The sequence below is a fragment of the Periplaneta americana genome, chromosome 12 (genome assembly GCF_040183065.1).
Source record: "Periplaneta americana isolate PAMFEO1 chromosome 12, P.americana_PAMFEO1_priV1, whole genome shotgun sequence".
NCBI classification, from domain to species: Eukaryota; Metazoa; Arthropoda; class Insecta; order Blattodea; family Blattidae; genus Periplaneta; species Periplaneta americana.
This window is the reverse complement of record NC_091128.1, coordinates 14589175-14614882: the sequence shown is the minus strand read 5'-3', so window position 1 is coordinate 14614882 and position 25708 is coordinate 14589175. Positions and strand designations below refer to the sequence as shown.

The 25708-nt window shown below is 34.2% G+C and overlaps 1 protein-coding gene across 8 annotated transcripts in view; it reads right to left on the bottom strand.

Moving 5' to 3' along the window:
* Positions 1-25708, bottom strand: part of Nup58 (nuclear pore complex protein Nup58) — a 247679-nt gene that overhangs the window by 92418 nt on the left and 129553 nt on the right. The window contains exon 7 of one of the 8 annotated variants that reach the window (XM_069840824.1): positions 22800-22891. The exons of 6 other annotated variants lie outside the window; for them this stretch is intronic. In XM_069840824.1, coding sequence (XP_069696925.1) covers positions 22800-22891 — 92 coding nt within the window. Of the gene's footprint in view, positions 1-17137; positions 17364-22799; positions 22892-25708 lie in introns of those variants that run through there. One more of the 8 variants, XM_069840828.1, reaches the window with a different exon arrangement.

The window sequence follows — 25708 nt, the reverse complement described above, 5'->3', positions numbered from 1 at the left end:
AAAATATTATGTTAGATTAATTCTTATGATACAATGATATATATGATATAATGATACATTCATGCTAGGTTAAGATTAATTCACAAGGAACATACCTGCAACTTTCTTAAAACTGTTTGGTAGTATGTGATTTTCTCTTGCACTCCTGTCTACTCTCCCTCTCAAGAAACCAACAGTAATCCCCCATCATTACTGGATCCTTACGATTTTGGTACCTTTTCTCCATAATGGAAATGTCTTGATGAAACCATTCCCCTTGTTTATTACTAACATCACCCAGATTTTCCGGAAAAAAGTTTAGATGTGAATGAAGGAAATGCATTTTCAAAGACATTCGACAACCCATGTAGCATTTCAACAAATTTGACACCAAAGTTTTATAGTTTTTTTCTTTTGTGTTTCCGAGAAAACCACACAGAGTCCTTTTAAATGATTGCCAAGCTGCTAATTCAACTGTTTGTAAATTTTTCTGAAACATTTCGTTCTCCATGAGTTTTCTGATTTGAGGTCTAATAAAAATCCCTTATTTCAATTCTGTGTATGCTAACTGTGAAAACTTGCCTTATAAATATGCAAATCCACTACTGTCCTTGTTGAATGCCTTAACAAAATTCATCAGCCCAAGTTTTATGTGTAAGAAAGGAAGAAAAACCTTATCAGGCTGAACCAATGGTGTTTCTTTAACATTACTTTCCCCCAGAACATATTCCTGCCGCTTGTCCCACTGTTATACCACATAATGCTTTTCTGTAGCACGGCTGTCCCACACACAGAAAAAACAACAATATTTTGTGAAGCCCCCTTGCAACCCAAGGAGCAAACCAATTACTTTACGGTCACCACATATCTTCCAACAATGAGCCTCATATTTTAAAACACGCACAATCTTAGTATATTTTCATAACTTTCTTTAAGACCTACAGAATGGAAAACCGGAAAAGATGGAAATTCGTTACAATTATGAAGTAACACTGCTTTTAAGCTAAACTTAGATGAATCTATAAACAATCGTCAGTCATCTGGATTATGCTCTACCCCTAGTTCATGCATTAAATCATTAATGTCTACACAGACACACACATTCTCATATAAGTTAAATTACATTTTATGCAGGAAATAATATTACATTACAACCCCATTAGAAGTGCCAGACCGGTCTCTACCTGGGTTTATCTCTTTGCCATGTCTACTTCTAGAAAAAAAGATAGATTTATTATCAGTATCCTGATAACTGACAGAGGTTTGGTTAGATGGTATAACAAATAACACATTTTCATCTTTACATTTTGTAAGTATGTAAGTAATCGTGTAGGACAGGGGTAGCCAACATATGACAATCATGTTACCAAGTGGCATGCAAACTCGTTTTCGAAGTAGGATATCTAAACTATGTAAAAATTGTGGCGTGATGTGACATTTTAATAATTGTTTTCAGAATCTACGCGTGAAAATGGACTAAAAACATGTATTATTTTCACAGAGGTAAATTTCATGTTGGGTAGTGTAACAGACCCATATCATTAATCAGCCATTTAGCAAAAATCATGGAGAGAATAATATCAACAAGACTCAACTGTTTCTTAGGAACCCATAATCTATTAAAACCATCTCAAGCATGTAATATTGCTGAGTCAAAATTAAATATAATAGGCAGCAAACATGAAACATTCATAGTGCGTAATTCAACCAATAGGCTACACTACAATAGGTGTCTGTAGTGTAATGGTAAAGCCAAAAGCTGTGGTGTAATTGAATCCAGGTTCGAACTTAAGATCAACTAATTTTTTTTATCAATTTTGTTAATTTATTTACATTAGTTTAGATGCGTTATTTTATTTTAACGTGAAATAAAGAAGATTTTATTACACAAATAATCAGGGAAAGGATTTATATGTAAATACATATTTACTTATAAAGCTAATATAATTTATATTTTGCATTATCTTTATGTTTCACAATGTGTAGGGTTGAAAAATCCTACTTTTATTTTCCATATTTTTCCATATTTTAGAGTTTAGTACATATTTTCGTTAATTTCCATATATTTTCCATATTTCATATAAAACAGTCCATATTATATTAGGTTTAACAATAAAACAAAACAAAATTCCATTAACTTTTAAAAATACATTTCAACAATAGAGATTTAAACACATGTTCAGTAATCCCTTTAACATCAGAGTTATTTGAAAATTAGCAGTCCTATCAACAATGGGAAAGTAAGTTACAAAACTGTATTAATTTAATTTAAAATTTTTAACAGACTTCAGTTGTGCAGCTCAACAGTTAAATGCCAGTCAGAGTACACATAGGTTCAGTTTTGTAAATCATACTATAAAGACGGTAAATATGCCAAAAGTACGTCATTCAGTCAATTTAAAATCAAAACTAACAAGTTACATTTCAGAATTTAAAGAAGATGGTTTATCAACTGACAATAAAATATTATTTTGTAATTTGTGTCAGTGTGCAGTATCATCTACACAAAAGTTCCTGGTGCAACAACACATTACAACTAGTAAACATCAGGCCAACAAACAACTAAATTCCAAGCAGAGACAATTGTTTTTAACACAACCAACAACATCGAATGTAAGATCTGAGTTTAACATCGACCTGTGCCGTTCTCTCATCTCTGCTGATATTCCTCTCTACAAACTAAAGAATAAGGTCTTCAGGGAATTCCTTGAAAAATATACTCAACATACAATCCCAGATGAGTCAACACTTAGGAAGACGTATGCTCCATCCATCTACGATGAGACAATACAGAAGATAAGAGATGAAATTAAAGATAGTTCAATTTGGGTTTCCATTGATGAGACTCCCGACAAAGAAGGTAGACTTGTTGGTAATGTAGTTATCGGTTTGTTAAGTGAACAATATTCTGAACGAATTCTTTTACATTGTGATGTTCTAGAAAAGTGCAATAACAAAACTATAGTTAAACTGTTCAACGAAGCTATGGGTATCCTGTGGCCAAAGGGTATTATGTACGATAATGTGTTATTCTTTATTAGCGATGCTGCCCCTTATATGGTCAAAGCTGGACAAGCATTATCTGTTGTATATCCTAAATTGACTCATTTTACTTGTGTGGCGCATGCATTTCATCGTGTGGCAGAAGTGGTCAGAGACAATTTCCCTAAAGTAGATTTGTTGATTTCATCAGTGAAAAAAGTATTTCTCAAAGCTCCCAGTAGAGTTAACGTGTTGAAAGAAATGTACCCTGAAATTCCATTGCCACCAAAGCCAATTTTAACTAGATGGGGTACATGGCTAGAAGCAGTTGAATATTATGCCGAACATATAGACTCTATTAACAATGTTCTCCTTGCATTGGACTCTGAAGATGCAGTCTCAATTGATACTGCGAAAACAGTTACCTGTGACATAAGTGTGAAGAATGACTTAGCTCACATTCAGCATACATTTTCATGCATCATAAAAACGCTCAAAAGTCTCCAAAATAGGCACCTTTCACTATCTGAAAGTTTTGAAATTATAAATAGTACTGTGGAACAACTGAATCGTGGTAGAGGTAAAGTTGCAGATGCAGTAAGAGCTAAGGTGGACACTGTACTTTCAAAAAACCCTGGATATGAAGAACTACAAAAGGTTGTTGCTGTGATGAGTGGTGAATCAACAGTGAAGATTAACTTGGACTTATCCCCAGCAGACATTGTGAAATTGAATTATGTACCAGTTACTTCTTGTGACGTCGAACGCTCTTTTAGTCAGTATAAATCTATCCTCAGAGACAATAGAAGAAGATTCACTTTTCAGCACTTGAAAGAAATGTTTGTAACCTATTGTTATGGTAACAGACAATAAAAATTGTGTTTTGTTGAAACTACATTGGAAGATAAGGTACGTCCATTATATTTTTTGTTTAGTTTGATTAAAATGTACCAATATTTAACGTACATAGCCATTTTTTTATAATTTTAAGTCCATATTTAATTCCGTATTTTGGTAAAAATCCATATTTAATTCCATATTTTGGTAAAAATAACTACATATATATTTACATATTTCATATATTTTTAGTCCATATAAATCCGTTCCCTGCAAATAATATATCCGTAATTCACACTAGTCCAGTTGTTTAGTTGTCTAGTCTGTGGTTTTATTATTATTATTATTATTATTATTATTATTATTACTTATCGTCATTTTATATTATTCTGTTGTAACATAGCCTGTATACTGTGTAGGTGAAGGGAATTGGTGGCCCAACAGTCATACGTCAGAAGTGCCACAAATGCGCTACTCATGCGCCACTAAAATAGTGGGCTGGCTGTGGTTCCATCTGAAACTTACCATTTAATTCTATGTATCGCGACGAGAAGCACCATTTTTAGTGGCCACCACCAGTGGCGATGCCAACCACTCAGAGCATCTGCAGCGCAACTGATTCTGTGGTCATGGCTGCATCTGAAGGCCTCTATTTAATACATTATTCACAAGCACCAGCGCATTAGCAGCACTTCTAAAAGTGGCCTTGTCTGAAAGGACTCTTAAAGAGTATTAGCACACTATGAAAACAGTGTGACATATTAACAAATAATTTAATTAATTATCAATCACTGGATTAAAGACATTTTGTAGCATGTAGTTTCCTGAAGAGTACATCATTTATTCAATTATGATAATTTTCATTGACATATTATTCCTTTCTGATCACCAAAAACTAATAAAATTTATAACAGTGATCACTGTATTATTAAATTTATTTTAATTATGTTGGTGTGCAAAAGAAATGGTAATGGGAAAAATTATTATGCACTGCATCACACACAGAAATCAGCTGACCAGGGAAGCAGCAGAAGGGTGTCAACATGTCAGCGAAACACTTATCACACATACACACGAAAAATGTTTTTATATGCAATATATGCAATTTTATGTATAAAATTGTATGAATCCTTCAATTCTAAACACTATTTTCAACACTAATCAATATTATGAATTAAAAAACTAAGCACATTAACACAGCAATAATAATTATAAGTTACTGAAAAGTTAACCATAGTGGTTAGTTTATTTTATTTTTTTATTACAGCTGAGAATTTTTAGGATTTTAGCGAGGCTAGTGAGATTTTTGTTCTTGTTTTCTGCCAGTTAGCTTGTTAATTTTGAAGTGAATTGAAGTGACTGCCAAATGGAGAGTCAGAAAATTGCAGGCGGTTCCTGTGTTTCATTTTAAGCACAGCCATAGTAGAAAATGCAGTTTTACAAAGATATGTGATGGAAAAATAAAGAAGAAATCCGATTATTTCATGTAAATTTGAATATTCATTTTTCATTCTTATGCAGAATTTCGAATTATTCGTAGATTTAAAAGTACTTTTCAGTCCTTTGTCTGATGATAATTTAAGAAGTTGAAAGGTTTCTTCATGGGAAATGACTACCTTTTTGCATTCAACAAAAGAATTCACAATCCACATGTTTTAGATCAGGGGATCTTTTTAAATGATAACAAGTGGGCTGCAAAATATCCGAGACTGAATCCTGTGAATTGAAATCATTTGCTTCTATAATATAATCTGCGTACGACTGAAATAATTTTCTTTTCTATCTTAAGAGTATCTCTTTTATGCATGAAGAAATCAATGGGTTTGTTGAATATATCGGCATGTTTTGTGTTAAGGTGTCAAAAAAGTTGTGATTGCTTCATAGCTTCGTTTTCCAGAACAGCAGCACAAATGACTAATTGAGCTCATGGCAATTGTCAGCATCAGGGCATTGTATGAAACCAAATTTTAAATAGTTGTCTATGTACTTATGGATGAACACAGACTTTTTCTTCTGTGTGCTTGTAGTTTTTCCCTCCTTTTGCTTATCCTGAACATCGCTCTATGGACTCGAGGTGGATGCATCACTAGTTGCATCACAAACACTTTCGGTACGAAATATCTTAATACCAAAATTAAGCAAAGTCGCCTGTGTTTTATTCATATTAATATTAAATCTGTATGCCTATTACTTTAAAAAAATCACATCACTCGGTTTTTGAAACAAGCACTTACACATTGCAATGTGAACTTGCAAAGAGATAGTATTCACTACGACTATTCAGTATCAAGAACTGGATACAGAATATCTTAATCTTCAATTTAAGTGAAAAAGTTTTGTTTATATTTTCCAGCTAATAAGTCACTTATACCTGCAACACATGTTATTTCGTTCAGTTTTGAAAACAGAGGATTCATCACCCATTGTTGTAATCGGGTAGCAGGCAATTTTTATGACCGGTCTTAAACAGAGATATTCCCTTTCTCGAAATTTAAAGGTTTGTAAATCTGAAAAATTCCCGACCATTCAAAACTAAGTTGCTTTGCCACTGACATTTGCTACACAAATGTTATTTAACTCGATTTTAAAATTGAGACTTTAGATACGATGTGGATTTGCACTTTTTGGCACAATCACGAATTTTTTTTTTTTATCTAATGCAGGTTAGATCTTGACCAATATATACAACACATATAATGTGAACATGAACAAAGGTTTAAAAAAAAAAAAAAAGGAAAAGTCTGTCTTAGGAAGAGAGTTTTGCACATGCGAAAATTATTCTTCTCTTGAGAATATTTCCACTATAAAATATTTATTCGTGAAAAGAGCTTAGAAAAATAAAATGACAAAAATTTCAGGAGAATATCTTGCAGCATGGTATAACTGATGCTAGGCCCCGGTACCAGGCCGCAGACTGGTGGTTGAGAAACACTGTTTTAGACGCTATCTTAAAATAAGTTTATTTTCTCAATCATAAGTCACATAATTCCACTATAAGTGAAAATTTATGGGGCTTTATGAAACTGGTAACACCACTTCCAGAATAATATATATATATTTTTTTTAAGGATGTAATGGCATGTTTCAATGTACTACTTTCATACTTTCAAAGTTCAGGGCAGTGTTATGGCATTGTCAGTGTCAGCAGAAAAATTAGTGAGAGCAATATAGGTTATGGGATGCACAGCTGAGAGCATTCTATATGCATTACAATGCCCACATACTGAATCTACAGTAGTCATTCAAGTCCGTTTCATCCACAATACCAGAGAAATTAAAGGTTTAATAACAGAAATTAAAGACTCTTCCAGCCTTTGTTCAAGGTTCTCCTAAGAGACTAAAGTCCATGAGGTTTTACTTGGCACAACATTTTAGAAAAAGAGGGAGATACATGTACTCATCCCATAGTGCTGTTGTCCCAGGCATTGGATCGTACTAGAGTCGACAGCAATTCGGAAGGCAGTAGTCTGCTAGCGTTTGCATCGAGAGAGATGGATAGAGAGCAATGCAGCACACAACATTGCCACATCGTACTTCACGCGCACGTGCAATACAAATAGTGCAAAGAGAAAATTTAAATTCTCAACAGACAATAATGACCTTAGCCATTGATTACTGTAAGGATGAGACCAAACAAACCCTCTTTCCTTCACTAACAATATTCTTTGCAAGGTTCTCAATCCTACAACAAATGCTTCTGCAGTCATTTCTTGCGTATTGGCAACATTGCAGCCAGCATCAAGATGGCTGGCAGCGTTCTGCTCGTTAACGTTTTTAAAATAATTATATATCTTAAACACTATTTTTCGCGCCTGCCTGTGCAATACTTGTCTTTTTATAGTCTCTTCTTCCATTTATTTACCTTACATACACACAGTAAATGTTAATTTTACTTATTCAATGTATTGAAACACTCACACGTGAACAAAAGAACTTGGGAAGTACTTTTTATAGACTGATTCCAATTGGTTCTACTGTACAAGCTTGCGACTTCACATACCAGAAATGCTACAGCGCATATAGCACTGATCACCTTCCAAAATGCCGTCTAGTCTGGGGGCGGGGGGGGGGGGTGGAGATATCAGCAGCGGATTCTTCTTCTTGGTTCCAAGTAGCTCTGTCTGTCTTTCTCATTTTCACTATTCGTATCCTCCAAATTAATTACGAACTGGTCGATGACTTGATCAATCAATCCATCTCTCTCTTAATAAAATATTTCGTCTTTCTTTACATGTTCACATGCAGCTTTACAATTTTCTGCACCGATATTCGCAATGCTTTTTCGAATAATGATTTTATGCTATTTAATTTGAAGGCTACATTTTGTTTCGTACTTTTGAGTTCAGGTCTTTTCATTTTAATTAGTTCGTATAAAATTACCTTGGTAGCTCTAAAATCAAATCCAATGTTATTCTCTCTTAAGCGGGTTTGCATTTCAAGTTTTTTTTTTTTTTTTTTTTTCATGATGATACTGATCTTTATTTAATTCAGCTGAATGCTAACTATAATACTATTTTGTGGAATGCCTGGAATAAGTTTATTTATGAACCAATCTTAAAAAATGGCAATGTGCATTTCCTCATGTTAGTCCTTTGTTGACTTCGATTAAAAACAAAGTAGGACATTCGGAATGAATCCAGACGAATATCCTACATGGAGAATTATAAACCTTTTCCCCTTTCCTAATATACTTCCAAGGGAAAATTGCCACCATCAGATTTCTCACACATCTATGCTTTACTTTTTGTATGATTAACATTGATCCATGTTTCATCTAGATACACAATAGTTCGTTCACTTGCCCTTAAATATCTCATTTTTAAGAAATTAAATCATTAAGTCACTACATCAAATCTTTCTAACAGAAAATTCTGTCATTTGCTTCAATATTTGTCACATTGCACATATACCATCATGAATTAAGTTTTGCTAAACATATCTGTAAAAGTGCTGGACTATAAAGAGTAAATTTTCCTGTTACAAGCGTCTGCAGTGAACGAATTGATAGCAGTTTTTTTCGATGTCCTATTAGACCGTTTATTTCTTGGGTTTCATGCTTTTGTTCCTGATTTGTTCACTACCATGTTTTCATTAAGCATTCCGTATACAGAACGACGGGACACACCAGTAGCACCAGTAGTTCTCTCCATGATCTCTGTAACAGATATTGTAGATGTTCTGTTTTTATGCCTCACATACATCTGTAAAATATGGACATTAAGCACAATCTACTGTCCACCAGATTGCAATGTTTTCTTCCAATACCTATTTTAAAAATTGCAACCACGAAAGTAAAAACTACTATGTACGGAACTAAGTACACAATATCTACTAATTGTTGCATTTCCAATGTGTCTGTAACAAAATGTTTAGTAATGTATCACAATAAAATTATTACTCACTGACATTACAGCACATTACTAACAAGTCTGCCACTGACTAACAACTATCTGAGGATTACTGTAAGCTGTTTAAGGAACAAAGTACTAAGATGACATACCCAACTCTCCTCCAACTGTAACATCCTTTTCCCCTTTCAGTGAAACAGGTGATGCGAGTACAAGTGTTCCTTTCTCTTTCTAGAATGTTTGTGCCAACATAAATCTCACGCATTTTAATGTTTCACTAAACTTCAAAATGATGTACACATTGCTCAAATGGAACAAGAGCATGATGTGACTGAAATAGATCTTAATAACCTGAGGCCATTTTGTCCTACACGATGGTACATGCATGTTTTCTTTTAAATTATTGGAAGATAATTACGAAATTTTATTTTCGTCATTTCATTAACTTAGTGACATTAGAGGCATTCTTCATTCCACACTTACATATAAAATTACTTTATAAAGTGGAAACAGTTAATACTTATTTGCAGAAATTTAGTCAAAATTCTCACGAATTTCAACAAGTGGAAATTCTCTTGATGACATTAACAGATGACAGACGACTTTGTTTCCAAACAACTTTGGTTTGCAACTATAAGCCAGGCTTCTATTCTAGACCGCAAAGAACTTCAGTTGGAACAGCCAAGAAAAATTACAGAATCTCTACATGAGAGCAACAGATCAGATCAAACCATCAAAAGTCTTCAACAGCATTTTGTTTCTGATGCAATGAAAATTCTTTCAGAAACAGATAATTCTGCCTTGAGAAAAGAAGGTGTACCTACATTCAGTTCGAAAGCTTTATAAAATTTACTTTGATGCCAATCAGGGACATGTGCTTAGATATAGCAAAAAGTGAAAGTTCTACTTTAAAGTGATGTCATAGTTCCTTTTTATGAACATTCTAGTAAATATCCCACTAACAGTGAAATATGCATCAAGTTTACAGATTTATTAAAGGCCCTGTCTAGTTAAATTTAATATTTTTATAATTCTCTCACAAAAACTGGAAAGAAAAATCCTAATGTTGTAGGTCAATTCATTCTCTAGCAATTCTTTCGTGAAGTTTAATTTCAATGCGTAGCTTTATTTAATGTGTCTATATTTAAAAAAACACTTTCGAAAGCGTCATGAAAAGTTATACACTCTGCTCTGCCTTTAATACACCGTGTTCCGCTTATAAGTATAATAAAAGAAATAGTTATAATTTCATAACAATGCATGCAAATGGGTTAAGATTGGTACCATTGTAAAGAGGAAATTGGGAAGTTTTAATCCATTGTTGTTACTTATTTTTAGAAGACTCACGCATGCGCAGATCATTAAATAAGAGAATTCGTATCGTACCTTTAGTCAGTCAGCATGTGGACGCCACAGCAGAAAGCCTTTTGTGTGCTGTCATTAGCAGAACATAGATCCATAATTCATCATCAGATGATTACGCCGAATGATAAACTGGAACGAAAACGCTTTGCAGAAACAATGTTGGATAAAGTGGACGATGACGACACATTTCTAACTCGAGTCTGTTTCTCAGATGAGGCAACCTTCCACGTCAGTGGAAAAGTAAACCGACACAATTGTCGCATCTGGGGGTCGGAAAATCCAAGTGTCGTAATTGAACACCAACGGGATTCCCCTAAATGGAATGTTTGGTGTGGGATCATGCGTGACAGAATCATTGGTCCCTATTTCTTTGCTGAAAAGACAGTCACTGCAAACACGTACCTGGATATGTTGCAACTGTATTCTGTGCCACAACTCCCAGATGGAGCAATTTTCCAGCAAGATGGGGCTCCACCACACTTTGCCAACATGGTTCGCACATTCTTAGACGAACAATTCCCTGCAAGATGGATCGGAAGAGGATCACCGTACATCACATGGCCTGCCAGATCACCAGATCTAACACCACCTGACTTTTTCCTGTGGGGGTTTGTTAAGGACCAGGTCTACAGGACGCCAGTACGTGATTTGGCAGACTTACAAGAAAGAATTTATGCTGCTGTCAACAATGTTACATCACAGATGCTTCATAACACTTGGGTCGAGGTTGAATACCGGTTGGATATTTCCCGTGCCACCAATGGAAGCCATGTTGAGGTTTATGGAACATAAGGTAACAAAAATTCCCAGTTTTCATTCTTTGTAGCAGTTGGTTTCAACTATATACTTGTATTAATTCAGAAGTTATAGCTATTTCTTTTGTTATACTTATAAGCGGAACACTCTGTATTATTATTTTATACTAACACTTTCGCAACAATAAAAACATTCTTCTCTTCTTCACATTAACTTACTCATACATTCGCAGCAATTACACCACTCTGTGGTCTTATTTCTGTTCTCAAGTGACAGACATCTGGCACTTCTACACTACATTTCTTCCTAGATTCAACTGGTAGGGCCTATGGTTAAATTCTCCGACCACTGCCTCATAAATAAGGATTAAAATTATGACTATAATAAAAAAACAGCTACAGCATATTTAATACTAGCCTACTTACTGTTCCTTTTTTTTTTTTTACATACACAGCATCAGTCAGGCCTGCTGTTACACAACTATCTGCAACATATCTCCTTCTCTCAGTGTAAACTTCCTTAATAGTTAATACAGTAAAAATTAATAAAGTAAATAGGTGTTTTTAACCGAACAGGGTCTGTAAGTGCCTGCTGACAATTTTTATGACAACTTGCACTGCTGAGACATCATTTCCAGCAATGAGATGCCTAAAGAACTACTTTAAGATCAACTATGAAATCAGAATGTATCAATAGTTTTGCAATATTGCATGTACACAAGCAGTTGACTAAAATCATGTATAATGAGAAAGTCATGGAAGAGTTCATGAATTCTACAGCCATTTGCCGGGTTACTTTTGCATCTGGGCAACAAGGGAACACTGCAGTCAAAATCAGTGGTATTCAATCTTTTTTGCTAGCGTACCCCAAAAATATATGTCTAACCCCAAAACTGCGCTCCAATTATATAAGAATTAACAAAAGATTATGATTGATGTTGTACTAAAAGTTAAATTATTATTATACAGTAGTTACTGATGCAATAATAATAGTAATGATTTACGTAAAATAGTATTCAAGCAAGGGAAAACAAGAGATGATACTGTAAAAGAAACTATAATATAATGCAATAATTATCAACAAGTATAATAAAATAAATATGTCTGCATTTTTACATATGTAATCAACCCCTTGTACTCCTGGGGGTACCACAGATTGTATACCACTGGTCTAAATCACAATGATGTTATCAGCCTTTTTTTCTGCTTCTGACCAAAATAAAAGTTTTTATTATTATCATCATCATCATCATCATCAGCCTTTTCTTCTGCTTCTGACCAAAATAAGTTATTATTATTATTATTATTATTATTATTATTATTATTATTATCATAATCATCATCATCATCATCTCTGGTAACAGTGTTTATAGTTACAGCAATACATCTGTTATTTCAACACGCTGACAAACATTATGCCGCCCAAAAGTGTCTGCAATGCTAACTTCTTCAGTCAGCAGAAGTTTCTGCTGTGTGTGGGGCCTTGTAGCTCTCGCTTTCATCTTGACTGCATCAACATGGGAGATCCAGAATATGATATTATGCTATACATAGAAAGTGGTAACTCGATTTATTTATGCAGGGACTGTACTAAAGCATCTACAACAGCATAAAGGGATGATGCACCTGTGACGGCCAGACATCAAGCAACTGAGATGAAAATCATATCACCAACTCGTGATCTGCAACTGTCAAGCCTACCATCTGTGGATTCATTAGCCATCCAGGATAGATCTTAGATATAGTGGTAGATATTTAAGAATCTGTTAAAGTCCTACAAAAAGAGGTGGTTGTGGTGGGAGTGGCGGCACCTGCGGTGGCGGTGTCATAATAACTGTCAATAATCAGATACCTAGAGTATATCGCAATTTATTAGTGAATATGTAAGGATTCAGATCCCTATGGCAGATGGATTCAAACTGTTAACTGGTAATCATTACTTTCCATCTGACACTGATCCAAAGTTTCTAAAATTATACCTTCATTTTCTTGAACACCATCTTGATTCACACAATAACTAAATAATCATTCCTGGTCATTTTAATTCTTTTGGTATGAATTGGTCATCTGGTTGTTGTATTAATGATATTCATTACTACGCTAAAATTAAGAGTAATGCTTTATTCACCTTCTTGTTTCATTGGGCTTCAACAACTAAATAACACAGTTAACAAAAGAAACATATTTGACTTAGTTTTTACAAATATAACAGAAGTCACGTCAATCTAGCCACTCATTCACTAGTTTCACAGGTTATAGAACATTTGCTATCTCATGAAACCTATCTGCGCGAGAGGGGAAACAGGAAGTGGACTGGAAAGCTTGCCTCCCTTGCAATGCTTACACTTGTAGCTAGCTAGCTCACTTATCCCCACAATAAGTTCTTACTATAAGCTATGGCACATGCATTTGGTTTCACGAGATAATGAATGACCCATAATTACCACCCACCCTTATCAGCAACTCTTGACGTCACACTATTTCTGCTCAAAGCCAATAATGTTTCTTTGTAAAAATTTCTCAAGGAGATTACTTGAATCTATTCTAGAGTCTATATAATTATGACTGGTCTTATGTTTACCATGTTGTAGATATTAATAACACAGCTAGCTCCTCTGTTCTGTTGTTAATAATGCTATATCACAGACAGTTACAATCACTAAAGTTAAAAGTTGTCCTCGGTGCTTTTTAACAGCTTATGTAAACTGATCAGAAAGAAAGACCAGATGCATAAAAAATATAAAAAATTCAAAACTGAGTTTCATTATAAAACTTTTTCTGATAATAGAAACTTGTTAAATAAAAAATTAAAACTGGTAAATTAACATGGCTTCAAAATATTGATGAAAATCTAAAAACGGCTAAAAAGTTTTGGAAATACATTGAATCATTTCGTAAGATGGATAATTATCCTGCATAACTAATTCTTAATAATAAACACCTTACAGATAAAAAGACATTATCTATACTTTTGCTAATCATTTCAAAGCTGTTCAGATAATACATAACCTTGCATATGAAAACAATATTATGAATATTATAGATTGTCTACTTATATGTAACGTAACACATGATAATGTTCAAAACACAATTAAAAAATGAAAACCAACAAAAACCAATTGGCACTGATGGTATTCCAAATTTTATAATCAAAGGATGCTCTGAAATACTCATTCCTTTGTTACCCCACATATTTAACTCTAGTCTAAAAAACAACCGATCATTCCTTCATTATAGAAACAACCAATAATTGTTCCTGTATTTAAAACTGGAAAAAGAAATGATGTTAGAAATTATAGACCTATCTCGCTTCTAAATAACTTCAAAAAAATTTCTTAAACCATTATTCACAAACACATTCTCTTTTATGTGAAAACAAAGTAAATCCAACACAACATAAATCAATGGTAACCAATCTAGTCTCTTATCTGAATAAAATTGTACCAGTAATTGAAACACAGGGACAAGGCGATTCTATACATGTATGTATATATCCAATGCCTACCCACTTCACTTTATGTGATTTGGGTTGATTCTATACATGTAGATTTCAGTAAAGCATTCAATGTAGTTCTGCATATCTTACTTTATAAAATAGGAAACATAGATCTTTCTCAAAGTTACATAAACTGGTTTGAAAATTATTTAGGTGACAGACAATTCTGTGCACAACTGTTTAATACACTCTCCAATCCACACAGCATAAATTATGGAGTCCTGCAAGCCTCTACTTTAGAACCTCTTCTATTTATCAATATTCTTAATATATCCAGCTGTTTGCTGACAATATAAAGTCCACTATAGTCCATTGTAGTCTATTCAGTTGTTATTTTTCACGAGAAATGAGGGGTATTTTGATCGGTGTTCATTATAGATGCCTGTTGCTAGTAGCCAGAGTTGGGGTGTAGTCAATATATACTGCAGGGCTGTGTCTTCTGCAACTGGTACTGATGATTTTAATTTACTTCTTTTGTGGTTTATGGATGGACAGTATAGAAGAATGTGTTCCAGATCTTCATCATAATTATTATACCACAGACAAGTAGGATTATCAGAAATGTGAAATCGGTGTAAGTACAATTGAGAGACAATGTGACCTGTTCTGGCTCTTGTTAAAAATGTTTGAACATGTCTGGGCAAGTTTTTGTACATTTTCAGGTCATTTGGTTTCTTTTGTACAGACTGTAAAATTTTTCCTTTGTCAGAAGAGAGCCAATTCTTGATCCATAGGTTTGTAAAATGAGACTTTACTGAAGCAAAAGCACTGGATAGATATATCACTTGAAGAGATCTTGGTTGCAAATATGTTGCCTGTTTTTCTCGTTTCCAGGTATACCACAATGACTAGGTATCCATTGAAATGTTATTTCCTTTTGGAGTTCTTTTAGTTTACTTAGTTGTTTCTGAATTGGAATAATTCTATGTGCATATAGGTTTGGTATATATTTAATTATATTAAATATAGACCCCTTGGAGTCGGTAAGTATGCAAATAGATTTTTCAGAAATTTGAGCAACACACTGAAGTGGAGCATCAATAGCTAGCAATTCAGTGTCAAGACTGGAGGAGGATGAACATGGTATGAAATAACTTTCTTGATATTTTGGAATATAATACCCTGCTCCTGATGTCCCATTATTAGGATTTAGAGGTCCATCTGCATAAATTTGAAGGTGATCCTTATATGTGCTGCAGAGTAGTTCCATGGCATCTAACTTAAGAATGTATGGAGGATCATTTTTGGAATGATTTCCTGGAATATCCAAATAAGTACTTTAGTACGATTCTTGGCATCTCTCAGTGCAGTCCCTACCTGGAGATCCGATCTTCTATTTATAATCAATGACAATATCTCGAAAAGGATAAGTTGTCACTGTCTATTATTTGATGATGATTTAAAAATTTTAAGTATAATCTAAAGTAGTACGTACCAGTCTCTACAATGTGACAATAACGCAATCGAAAAATTGTCGAAAGACAATGGTATGAAAATGAATGTTTCCAAAACTAATGTAATAACCTTTTCAAGAAAAGCTTCACTAAAACTGAACTATTATGTAAATAATATTCAAATAACAGAACAGACTGTGTAAAAGGTTCTGGAGTATTCATACACAGTAAAATGTATTTTCACAATCAATTTGATTGCATTTATAATCATGCAATCAGAAAGTTGGGAATGATACAGTAAATAACTTATTTCTTTATACCTGATTTCCTTTTAATACTCTTCTATACGTACATTAGGGCGATTGAAACTCGAATAAGCATCTGCAGATTGGAACTTTTTTACAACTGATTCAGCTAAATTAGAAAATATCCAAAGAAAATTCATTTTCTTATGTTCATACAGATTTCAGCCCAGTAACTTTGAATATACTTATGAGATAACGTGAGATTACTTTAAATGTCGAAGCTTACATGCTAAATGCCATGAACTAGATTATCTATTCTTTTTCAAGGTTCTCAAAGGTGATATAACCTGTGACTCTTTCGTAAGAAATGTTAGTTTTTGTATTCCAATGAAAGATATGAGAGTTCACAAACTTTTCTATAATAGAAATTAAAAATGTCAACATGCGTGGCTATGAATTCGATCCATTCATTGTAAACTTGGTTTGTTTATGGCTATGTCACAATTCTTTAATCTTGTAAACAATTACTACTTAGCCTATATTACGCATTTGTCTTTTCTGTTCAAATAATTTAGTAAACATGTCGAAACGACAAGTTAAATATACAATTGATTTATTATTATGCAAAATTCGTATTAACTGTCACAAGATGGTTAAATCACTTATTACAATATGATTAACCTTAAAATTATAGTAAGTACTGACGAGTACTTTTGCCCCTTTGGGCATCATCAGGTCACAGTAGATACAAATTAACTTCATATGAACATTAGCGTGGTATTTTCATTTTTCATTTAATGTTCTCCCCAAGAGCAGGTCCTTTGCTGCAAACTCAGCATTCTTCAATCTTTCCTATTTTCTGCCTTCCTCTTTGTCTCCTCATATGATCCATATATGTATCTTAATGTCGTCTATCATCTGATATCTTCTTCTGCCCCGAACTCTTCTCCTGTTCACCATTCCTTACAACAGTAAATAGTAACCTTTATTGTCTATAAGACTAAATATATTTGATAACACAGATTAAAATACACTGAAATATTGATTCAATTAGGACCAATATAAGTGAGAAATTTGAAATGTTATAACAGTGATCATCAACTCGTGTATGAGCAGGCGAGGACAGTGCTTGGCCAATGTGTGCTGAGTATAGCGGGCAGAGGAACAGTTTGTGACACTGTAGCGAATAGAGGTGGCTTTTGTGATCCACTAAAACAAAAATTATTTTTGTTTACAGATTATGGAGGAATAGCAAAATGTTTAGTTTGTGGTGGGTCAAGTTGTTACATACAGTGAAGAAATATAATTTAAAGAAACATTATACAATTCACAGTAAGGAATACAGTAGGAAAAGCATGCGCCTTAATTCAACAATCAAAGGGAAATGTGATAGAAGCTAATGAAGATCACAATGCTAGTGAATTGGTTTTGTGGCTCAGTTATAAAATTTCGCTTTTAATAGCAAGATATCTGAGACCATTTCAAGATGGCGAATTTGCCAAAGAATGTTTAATTACAGGAGCTGAAGAACTTTGCCCACAACAAGTGAGGGAGTTTGAATCTATCAGCTTCTTTCCTTCCACCGTGATGTGTCGCATCCAAGAGCTAGCCAAGAACATTTAGGTACAACTAATAAATATTTGTCGGTCTTTCATTTGTTGTTCTTTGGCAGCAGATGAAAGTACTGATGTTAATGATACTGTCCAACTGGCGATTTTTTATGAGGCATTAGTAAAGACCTTCATATTAAGGAAGAACTTTTAGATCTTGTTCATATGAAGGGTACTACTAACGGATCCGATATTTCTGTATGTTTAGAAGAGGCTATAGAAAATGTTGGACTTTCTTGGGATACACTTGTATGCAATCTGCATTAGGAAGTTTTTAAAGATTTCACGACTTGAAAAAACTTGAATGTAATTTTCAATTATTTGTGGCACCTTATTCAACCAATATTGACATAGTTTCTTCTTTTCTGCAGTTGGAATTTATTAACTAAATATGTGGTAGTGAAATGAAGGGCAAATATCAAACAAGAGAAGTTTGATTTTTGTATGAACTTTCTGCATTTTAGATTTCCCCGATTGCAGACATGCGACCTCCATATTATGTGTATTATTCGTAACTACATATATTATGTGCAAACTGTACTTTTCTATGATGAAGAGAAATAAACCATGCCACAGAAGCCAAGTGTCGAATCATAAGTTAAAATATGGTCTTAGATTAGAACAATAGTTCCAAACATTGAGAAATTGGTGAGGGAAAAGAGAATTTAAAAATCTCGAAAAATCAGTGCTAGTACTAGCATTGAGTAAAATGATTGGGGTTAATTTCTACATTACAAACATAGCACTTTTATATGTTCCGTTCAACATTTTTCATACCAGAAACAGTTATGATTCATTGTATATCAGTTCACACGTTTACACGGATTTTCATGCATTGTTCGAAATAATTATTATTAACATAAAATGTTGAATAATTAACAGTAAGCATGTCTGACCATGAAATGAGCAGGCCCGAGTTCAAATCCTGTTCGTGACAAGTTACTTGGTTGACGTTTTTCCTCAACCCATTAAAAGCAAACACTGGATAACTTTCGGCACTGGACCCTGGACTCATTTCGCTGGCATTATCACCTTCATCTCACACAGATGCTAGACAAACATCGCAGCTGATAAAGTATCCTAAAATAATTAATTTAAGAAACATGAAATGTGCATTACATTTCTGAAAATAATTAAAATTTATTAATGGCTTACTTTGTGCAAATGCAGTGTTTCTCAAATTGCTTAAGATACTTCATTTAGTTATTTCTATTTATACAGTTTCTTTCTGTTTCGCAAAAGTCATAGGCCTATATAGTATAGTAAATTCTTAGTGTGGTCCCATCGTTGAACGCTCTCCCTGCCCTAATATGACTTTTCCTTGACGAGAAGGCGGGCGGGCAAGACTTTATGATGACACGGTGCTCTGAGTTGGGGACCTCTGTGTTATAACATCGAATGATTACACAGTGCATGAAACTTCATCTTTACAATCACAGCTTACAATTAAAAGAACATATCAGTTTAAAAGAAGGTTTGGACAATTAAACAACTATAAACTTGAATGGGTTGATATCAAAAGGCTGTTCATTTACATATGATAATTATATAAGATAGTCAATATGCATACAAGTTGATTACATATATGGTCGAGTATACAACACCAAAATATGATAGATTCCAATAAGCAGCCAGTAAAATGGTGCAGTCACTGATGCACGGTTTGGAAACATATGTTCTGTGAATGTACTGTGATTAGTTAATAAAGCATTGATGTATTGACTATTATGTCTAATGTCCATGATGTTAATAGAATTACATAAACCAGGTGAACTTACATATACTTGCTATAAGCTGGTTCCAGTTCCAGCACTATTTCTCAATAACCATGTTTCAAAGACTGACTCTGACAAAGTGATAGTCTAGAATGTGTATGCACATGTGGAGGGGTGGGGGGGGGGTTCATGCTGATAGATGCAGGAATTCTATTGGCTATTTTAATAAAGGGTTGGATATGTTCATAAATTGTTCATTAAGTAAAGATATATTGCTGTTACAGAATTTAGCAATGTAAAATTCTTCGGCGATGTTAATATTTCGCTCGTTATTCATAGGTTTTTAGTATTTCCATGGCTTCTTATGTTCAGAAATTCATGACAATTTTCAACCAAATTGTTTGTTTCTACAATGACACACAAGTCTGCTTTATGCTCGTTGTATCTGATCTTGAAGTTTCTCTTCATTTGACCTAAGTACTTATGGGAAAAATTTTTATATTTCAACATGTACACTTCTCCATTTGTGTATTTGTTCAATTCTTGCAAACTATTTGGGATAATGTTGTTGAGTTTTTTGTTGGTCTAAGATACAACCCTTATATTTTCTTTCTTGAAAAAAATTGTGAAGTTTATATGAAATATTAAAGGCCATTACAATCCACTTACCACATTTATTATCATTAGTCTTATTAATGGGAATTAGTGTTGTGTGCTTATTTCTGCGTAAAATAACTCAGCATTTATGTACCAGTCTATCAATCTTTTTCTTGTCATATCCATTTTCTTTAGTTAAGTTAACAATACAATAATGTAACTTTTTATTTAAGAATAATAATGTGGTTTTTATTTCTAACTTTAATCACACACCCGTCAACAATGGGTATTCCACTCAACACAGCAGTCATTATTGCACTCCATAGAACGACAATGACAATTCACGTGTATTATTGAGAATAATAACAATGTACTAATGTTCACAAAGTACTATTTAAAAAACAAAACTCAAGTTCTCAGTTCATTCGCCTTGGCTAGTTCTTCTAGCTCACTCACTCAAGTTCATGGTACATCGAACCCAAGACTTCCATAGACAGTCCACTGCACTTCGAACCCAAGACTTCCAGAGAGTCCACTGCACTTCGAACCCAAGACTTCCGGACGCATTGCCTTCGCCTGAACACTGCCACAGTTACTCACTCAAGTTCACTGCAGCTCGACATCAGATCCACTGGATACATCTCCGCTAACTAACTCTCTCATAGCTGACTGGCTAAACTAAACTGACTCACTTGAAGGCTGCTCGTGCTTTTTTATTAAATCACACGTTCTCGAATGTACTGTCGCGAACTTTCTGGGCCTTTTCCACAACATTCTGACTCCAGACATTTCCCTTACGTCCAGCCTCCACTCCGTGTGGGCCCCTAGCTCTCTCCCTTGCTGCTTCACACCTTCCCTCGCACTAGACGACGTGACCAGGTCTTCCAACATGGCGCCACAATAATATTCCTTTTGGAAATTTTTTATTAAGGGGATGTTTAACATTCTATCTATTAAAAAGACAAAATTAATTATCTTGTGAGATTGTGAGTGATTAGAGATATTATGGACGGTGTGGGTAGTGGTTGTTTCCTATAAATGATAAATTCAAAATTTTTCGCTTTCTAAAGTATTCTTTTTTTTTTTTTTTTTTAGTAGGTTATTTTACGACGCTTTATCAACACTAAAGTATTCTCAAATCCAAAAGATTGACAGATTTTTTAGTTTCCAGTTCGTGAGTAAATTTTAATTTTGTATGCATCTTATCAAACGTTTCAAGCAAGTCTTCATATGTGTTTTCTTTCCCCTCAAACACAATTATTATTTATATACCTGTTATATAACTTTATATTAAATTGAAGAGTGAATTTGAGAATACAGTACGTTCTTGTTCTAAATGTTGTAAAAAGATTTCAGCTAGAAAACCCGAAAGTGAGTCACCCATAGCTACACCTTTGAATTGCTGAAAAAAAAACTATTGTTAAAAGCAAAATAATTTTGTCTTGTACAAACAGTTATTAAGATTGTTAGTTGACCAGTAAGAGCTTCATTTGTATTCAGTTTATGTAATCTATCTGCAATTAGTTGTATGGTGTCAACTAACGGAATGTTGGTATAGAGGTTATCTATATCTAACCAGAGCGGGTAGAAGAGAAAGTGACGATACTTCCACTAGTCCAGCGGTTCGTTGCAGAGCGGTGCTCGCTCTGTTTTCTGTTCTCAGTTTCAGGAGTGCTATTCGAGTCAATGCAGATGTTTTTGAAATACCCAGTAGATAAAAGTATATTATAGTTTATCACAATATTTTACTTATTTAAAAAATGTAATACTACTGCATTAACTACTCTTGAGTTATATCATACACTCCTGAATCGTAAATACGAGTATAATAAACAGTAAACTGGAACATTCTGCCAGCTTCAGAGAGAAGAACGCAAAAAAAAGTAGAGCTTCGCAAAACTGAACATTTTTGTGTTGTTGTAAGTACATTTTGACACAAAATTATAGTTTTCGATGTACAAGAAAGTATAATATAATATATCAAATGGGACATTATATTTTCACCAATACTTTTTTACTGCTGCTTACCTATTAGTTTCAGTTGTATTTGTATCTGGTTTATTCGCAACCCAAGGGGAAAAATAAATATTACGTGAAACTCAGACTTACAAATCAAGGTTCGATATTATATCCATGCAAATGCAAGTTTTGAACTTTTGAGATACCGTATCTAAGTTTTTTTTTGTAAATAAAAGTAATTTAATAGCACTACGTTAACTATGTAGTTTTATGCCACTTATTAGAGAATATTAAATTAACTATGTTTGCGTTATTACATCCTCATATGTTTGATTAGAAACATCTTGTATTGTGGAAGTGTAATAAACAAACTTAATATAGGTAATTACAAACCAGATTCAACTGTAGGCTGACACATAAAGCAGAATTAAACTTGTTCGGTTACTAAAATAAGTTCTACGTTAATTACAACTAAAGTGTTATTAAAAATAAAATACTAATTTTATTAAACATGTACCTTTAATAAAGTAGAAACTAGATGCTTGCGACTTTTGAGAGCTTGCGGGATGATTTCGCCATTTTGGATGACTGAAGTTCCTTCCGAATTTCCTTGGCCCGGAAAAAGAACCAACACTTCAAATAATAGAAAATAAGTTTAGGAACTATTTCCATGGCATGTTCTTCATTGCATCCTAACGTTGGCACATGAAGTTTGTACTCGTAAGGCTGTCCAGCGTATCATAAAAAATATTACCCCACAAACTACTATTTGACGCTATCTTGACACCAACTATTGTCTCAGTTTGCATTAAAACATTCATAACACCTTCAGAAGGATGCGTTAGAAAAGAGTTCGAGCTTCCATAATCTTTAATTTTAGTGAAAGCTGAGACATTCTGTTCTCTTAGTGATGCACTGCGAAGCTTATTTACACAGAACACACACAGTCAGTAAATCTGGTTGCTTTATTTATGATATAACCCGCTAAATAATACACAAGGCACTCTTTTGCTAACTTGTCGCTCTGTGTAAGAGAAGGCAGATTACTTTCCCAATCATACATTTCAATTGAATTATCGTCAACCACCAACTTATCACTGATTTTCTTCAAGGCGGCGGCTTTACACTCCTTATTTGTTTCTTCTGTAGCTCTCGCAAGGGTGTACATTTGACTCATAAAGGAAGTAAGGGGAGGTTCAATTAGGGGTTCACAATTTGCACTTGAAGAGAGCACATTTTTAACTGGAACATAGACAGATTGAAGCATGTGCAGATGTAGAAAGTCTATGGTAGACGGATGATCATCACAAGATAATGATCTTATAATTCCGAAATGTCGCTCTAGAGGGTCTTGGTTAAATTTTGCTGTCAGAATGTATTTAAATCCGCAATTCCATAAGAAGTTGGATATTTCGAGAGTGCTTTGAATTGTTACTCTGAGTGATTCAAGGGTTCTTTCTGAGGCGAACGTGTTCTTTTTACTGTCATTTATGTGTAATATATTTCCTAAAATTTTATGATGGAAGGATCCTTTGAACAGGGCAAAGGAGGGAGTCTTTGACTTCAGTGCATCTACAAGGTCATTCATTTGCCTTGTGAATTCTTCTATACATTCACTTTCCTCAAACCCAGTTTATGGCCATAAAAAATTGTATGGACTTTACCATGCTCGCATTAAACAGCTGGAATGCTAGTCTTGCGTTCATTCGCTGGAAGGAAATAGGGTCAATTTGACTAAATGTAATTTTGGGGCACGACCTAAGCCCTGAAAATTCAGGAGATGTGTCTTTAAAATATACCCGTCTATAAACATCAAACTTTATGTCATGGTTACTAAATTGTACTAAATCCTTATCATGAAAGTTATTTCTGATACATTTTAAAATATGTACCTCATCAGAAAACGCCCATAATTTCCTTTTCTGGTCTACGGGGTTAGGGAGAGAACAATTAATTAACTTTTCCATTTTTTTCACATATGCCAACACATTTCTAAGCGGCTTTGTTTGTCTGGCTCCCATCAGATGTGAATCCAGTCACCTTGACACCAGCTCGTTCAAGCTGAATAATTACTTGCAAAATTATTTTTGGCAATGTGTCTCCAGGTGTAGCATTTCTACTTACGTATACTGCAACAGGTTGCACCCAGTTGTGGAGTAATGGCACATACATGCATACAGGCGCATGATTAGCTAAGGTGTTCTTCTGATTTTCGGGTGTCACGTCTCCCAAGTTAACAAACCCTTCCTTCTTAATTGAAATACTATTAAACACTACCTCCTTGCGTAACTTCACCTCCTCATAAATTAGGATTCCCATTTTTTTGTTTTCGTCAGTTTCATCAGCGAAATGCTTTTGTAATGTGATAACTGCCTGTCTATTTACACCATATGAACATTTCATGCCTTTTAAGAAGCGCCTTAAATAATCTTCTGAAGGAAGTGGTAAGAGTTTGTGGTTCAAACAATGCCTATAACCTTTTGGGGACTTTATTTTGAACAATAAACTTTCTAGAAGAAATTCACTGTCATAACGCATGCCTCTTGCACCCTTGACCTGCACTTCTTTATCATGGTTTCAATTATTAATTTTTGTTTCTTGCTCAGGAACTTGCAATTGCATTTACATTCCGCTTTACTTTTCTTAATTTCATTAACTTCCTTCTCCAAGAGAGTTATTTTAACCTTGGCTCCACTAAATTGATTTTTAATTCCAGTTAAATTTCTATTGGCTGTTTTCAATTTTATACTTAATACAATAATTTTCTGTTTTATATGTTCGCAATTATTGTCGGAAACATGAATGTTTATAAGTTCATCAGGATTTGTCATTGTTGAAGTATGGGCGTTATTGTTACTTACAGGTAAGGGCACATTTCTATGAGAAGGGATTGATGTCCTTTTGGTTGGGATTTCCTCTTCTTTTCGTTTTTTGTAAGATAAGGAGGCAAGTTAGGGAAAATATGTGGTTTTGCATCGTGTGTTAGTCTCCAGTTTTTCCGTGGAACTTCTACCTCCTTGCCATCAATAATAAACTTGTCGGCTTTTACGATCAAATCCTCAGAAAAATGTATAGCGCAGAAATAGGAACGAGCATGCAGTTTTCTGTCTTTTCGTCGAATTGCTTTACACCACTTCTGAAAAACAGCCTTGCTTTTTGGTGGAAAAAAGAAACGTCTTACCTCCTTACAGCTTTTATAACCGGATTTACACCCGGGAACAAAACAACAAGGCATATTTCTACTCTCTTAGTCACTCACTCACTAATCACTCACATAAACGGCACAATAAACATCACTCGAATACAAGAAATGTCTCTTTAACTTCGCAGCACAACGGGTTCTATCAGCTCTCTCCACAGTAAGAAGAGGAAAACTGAGATCTTATGCAGATCGTCATGCCTAAGTTTCACTCAGTTGCCGCGGCG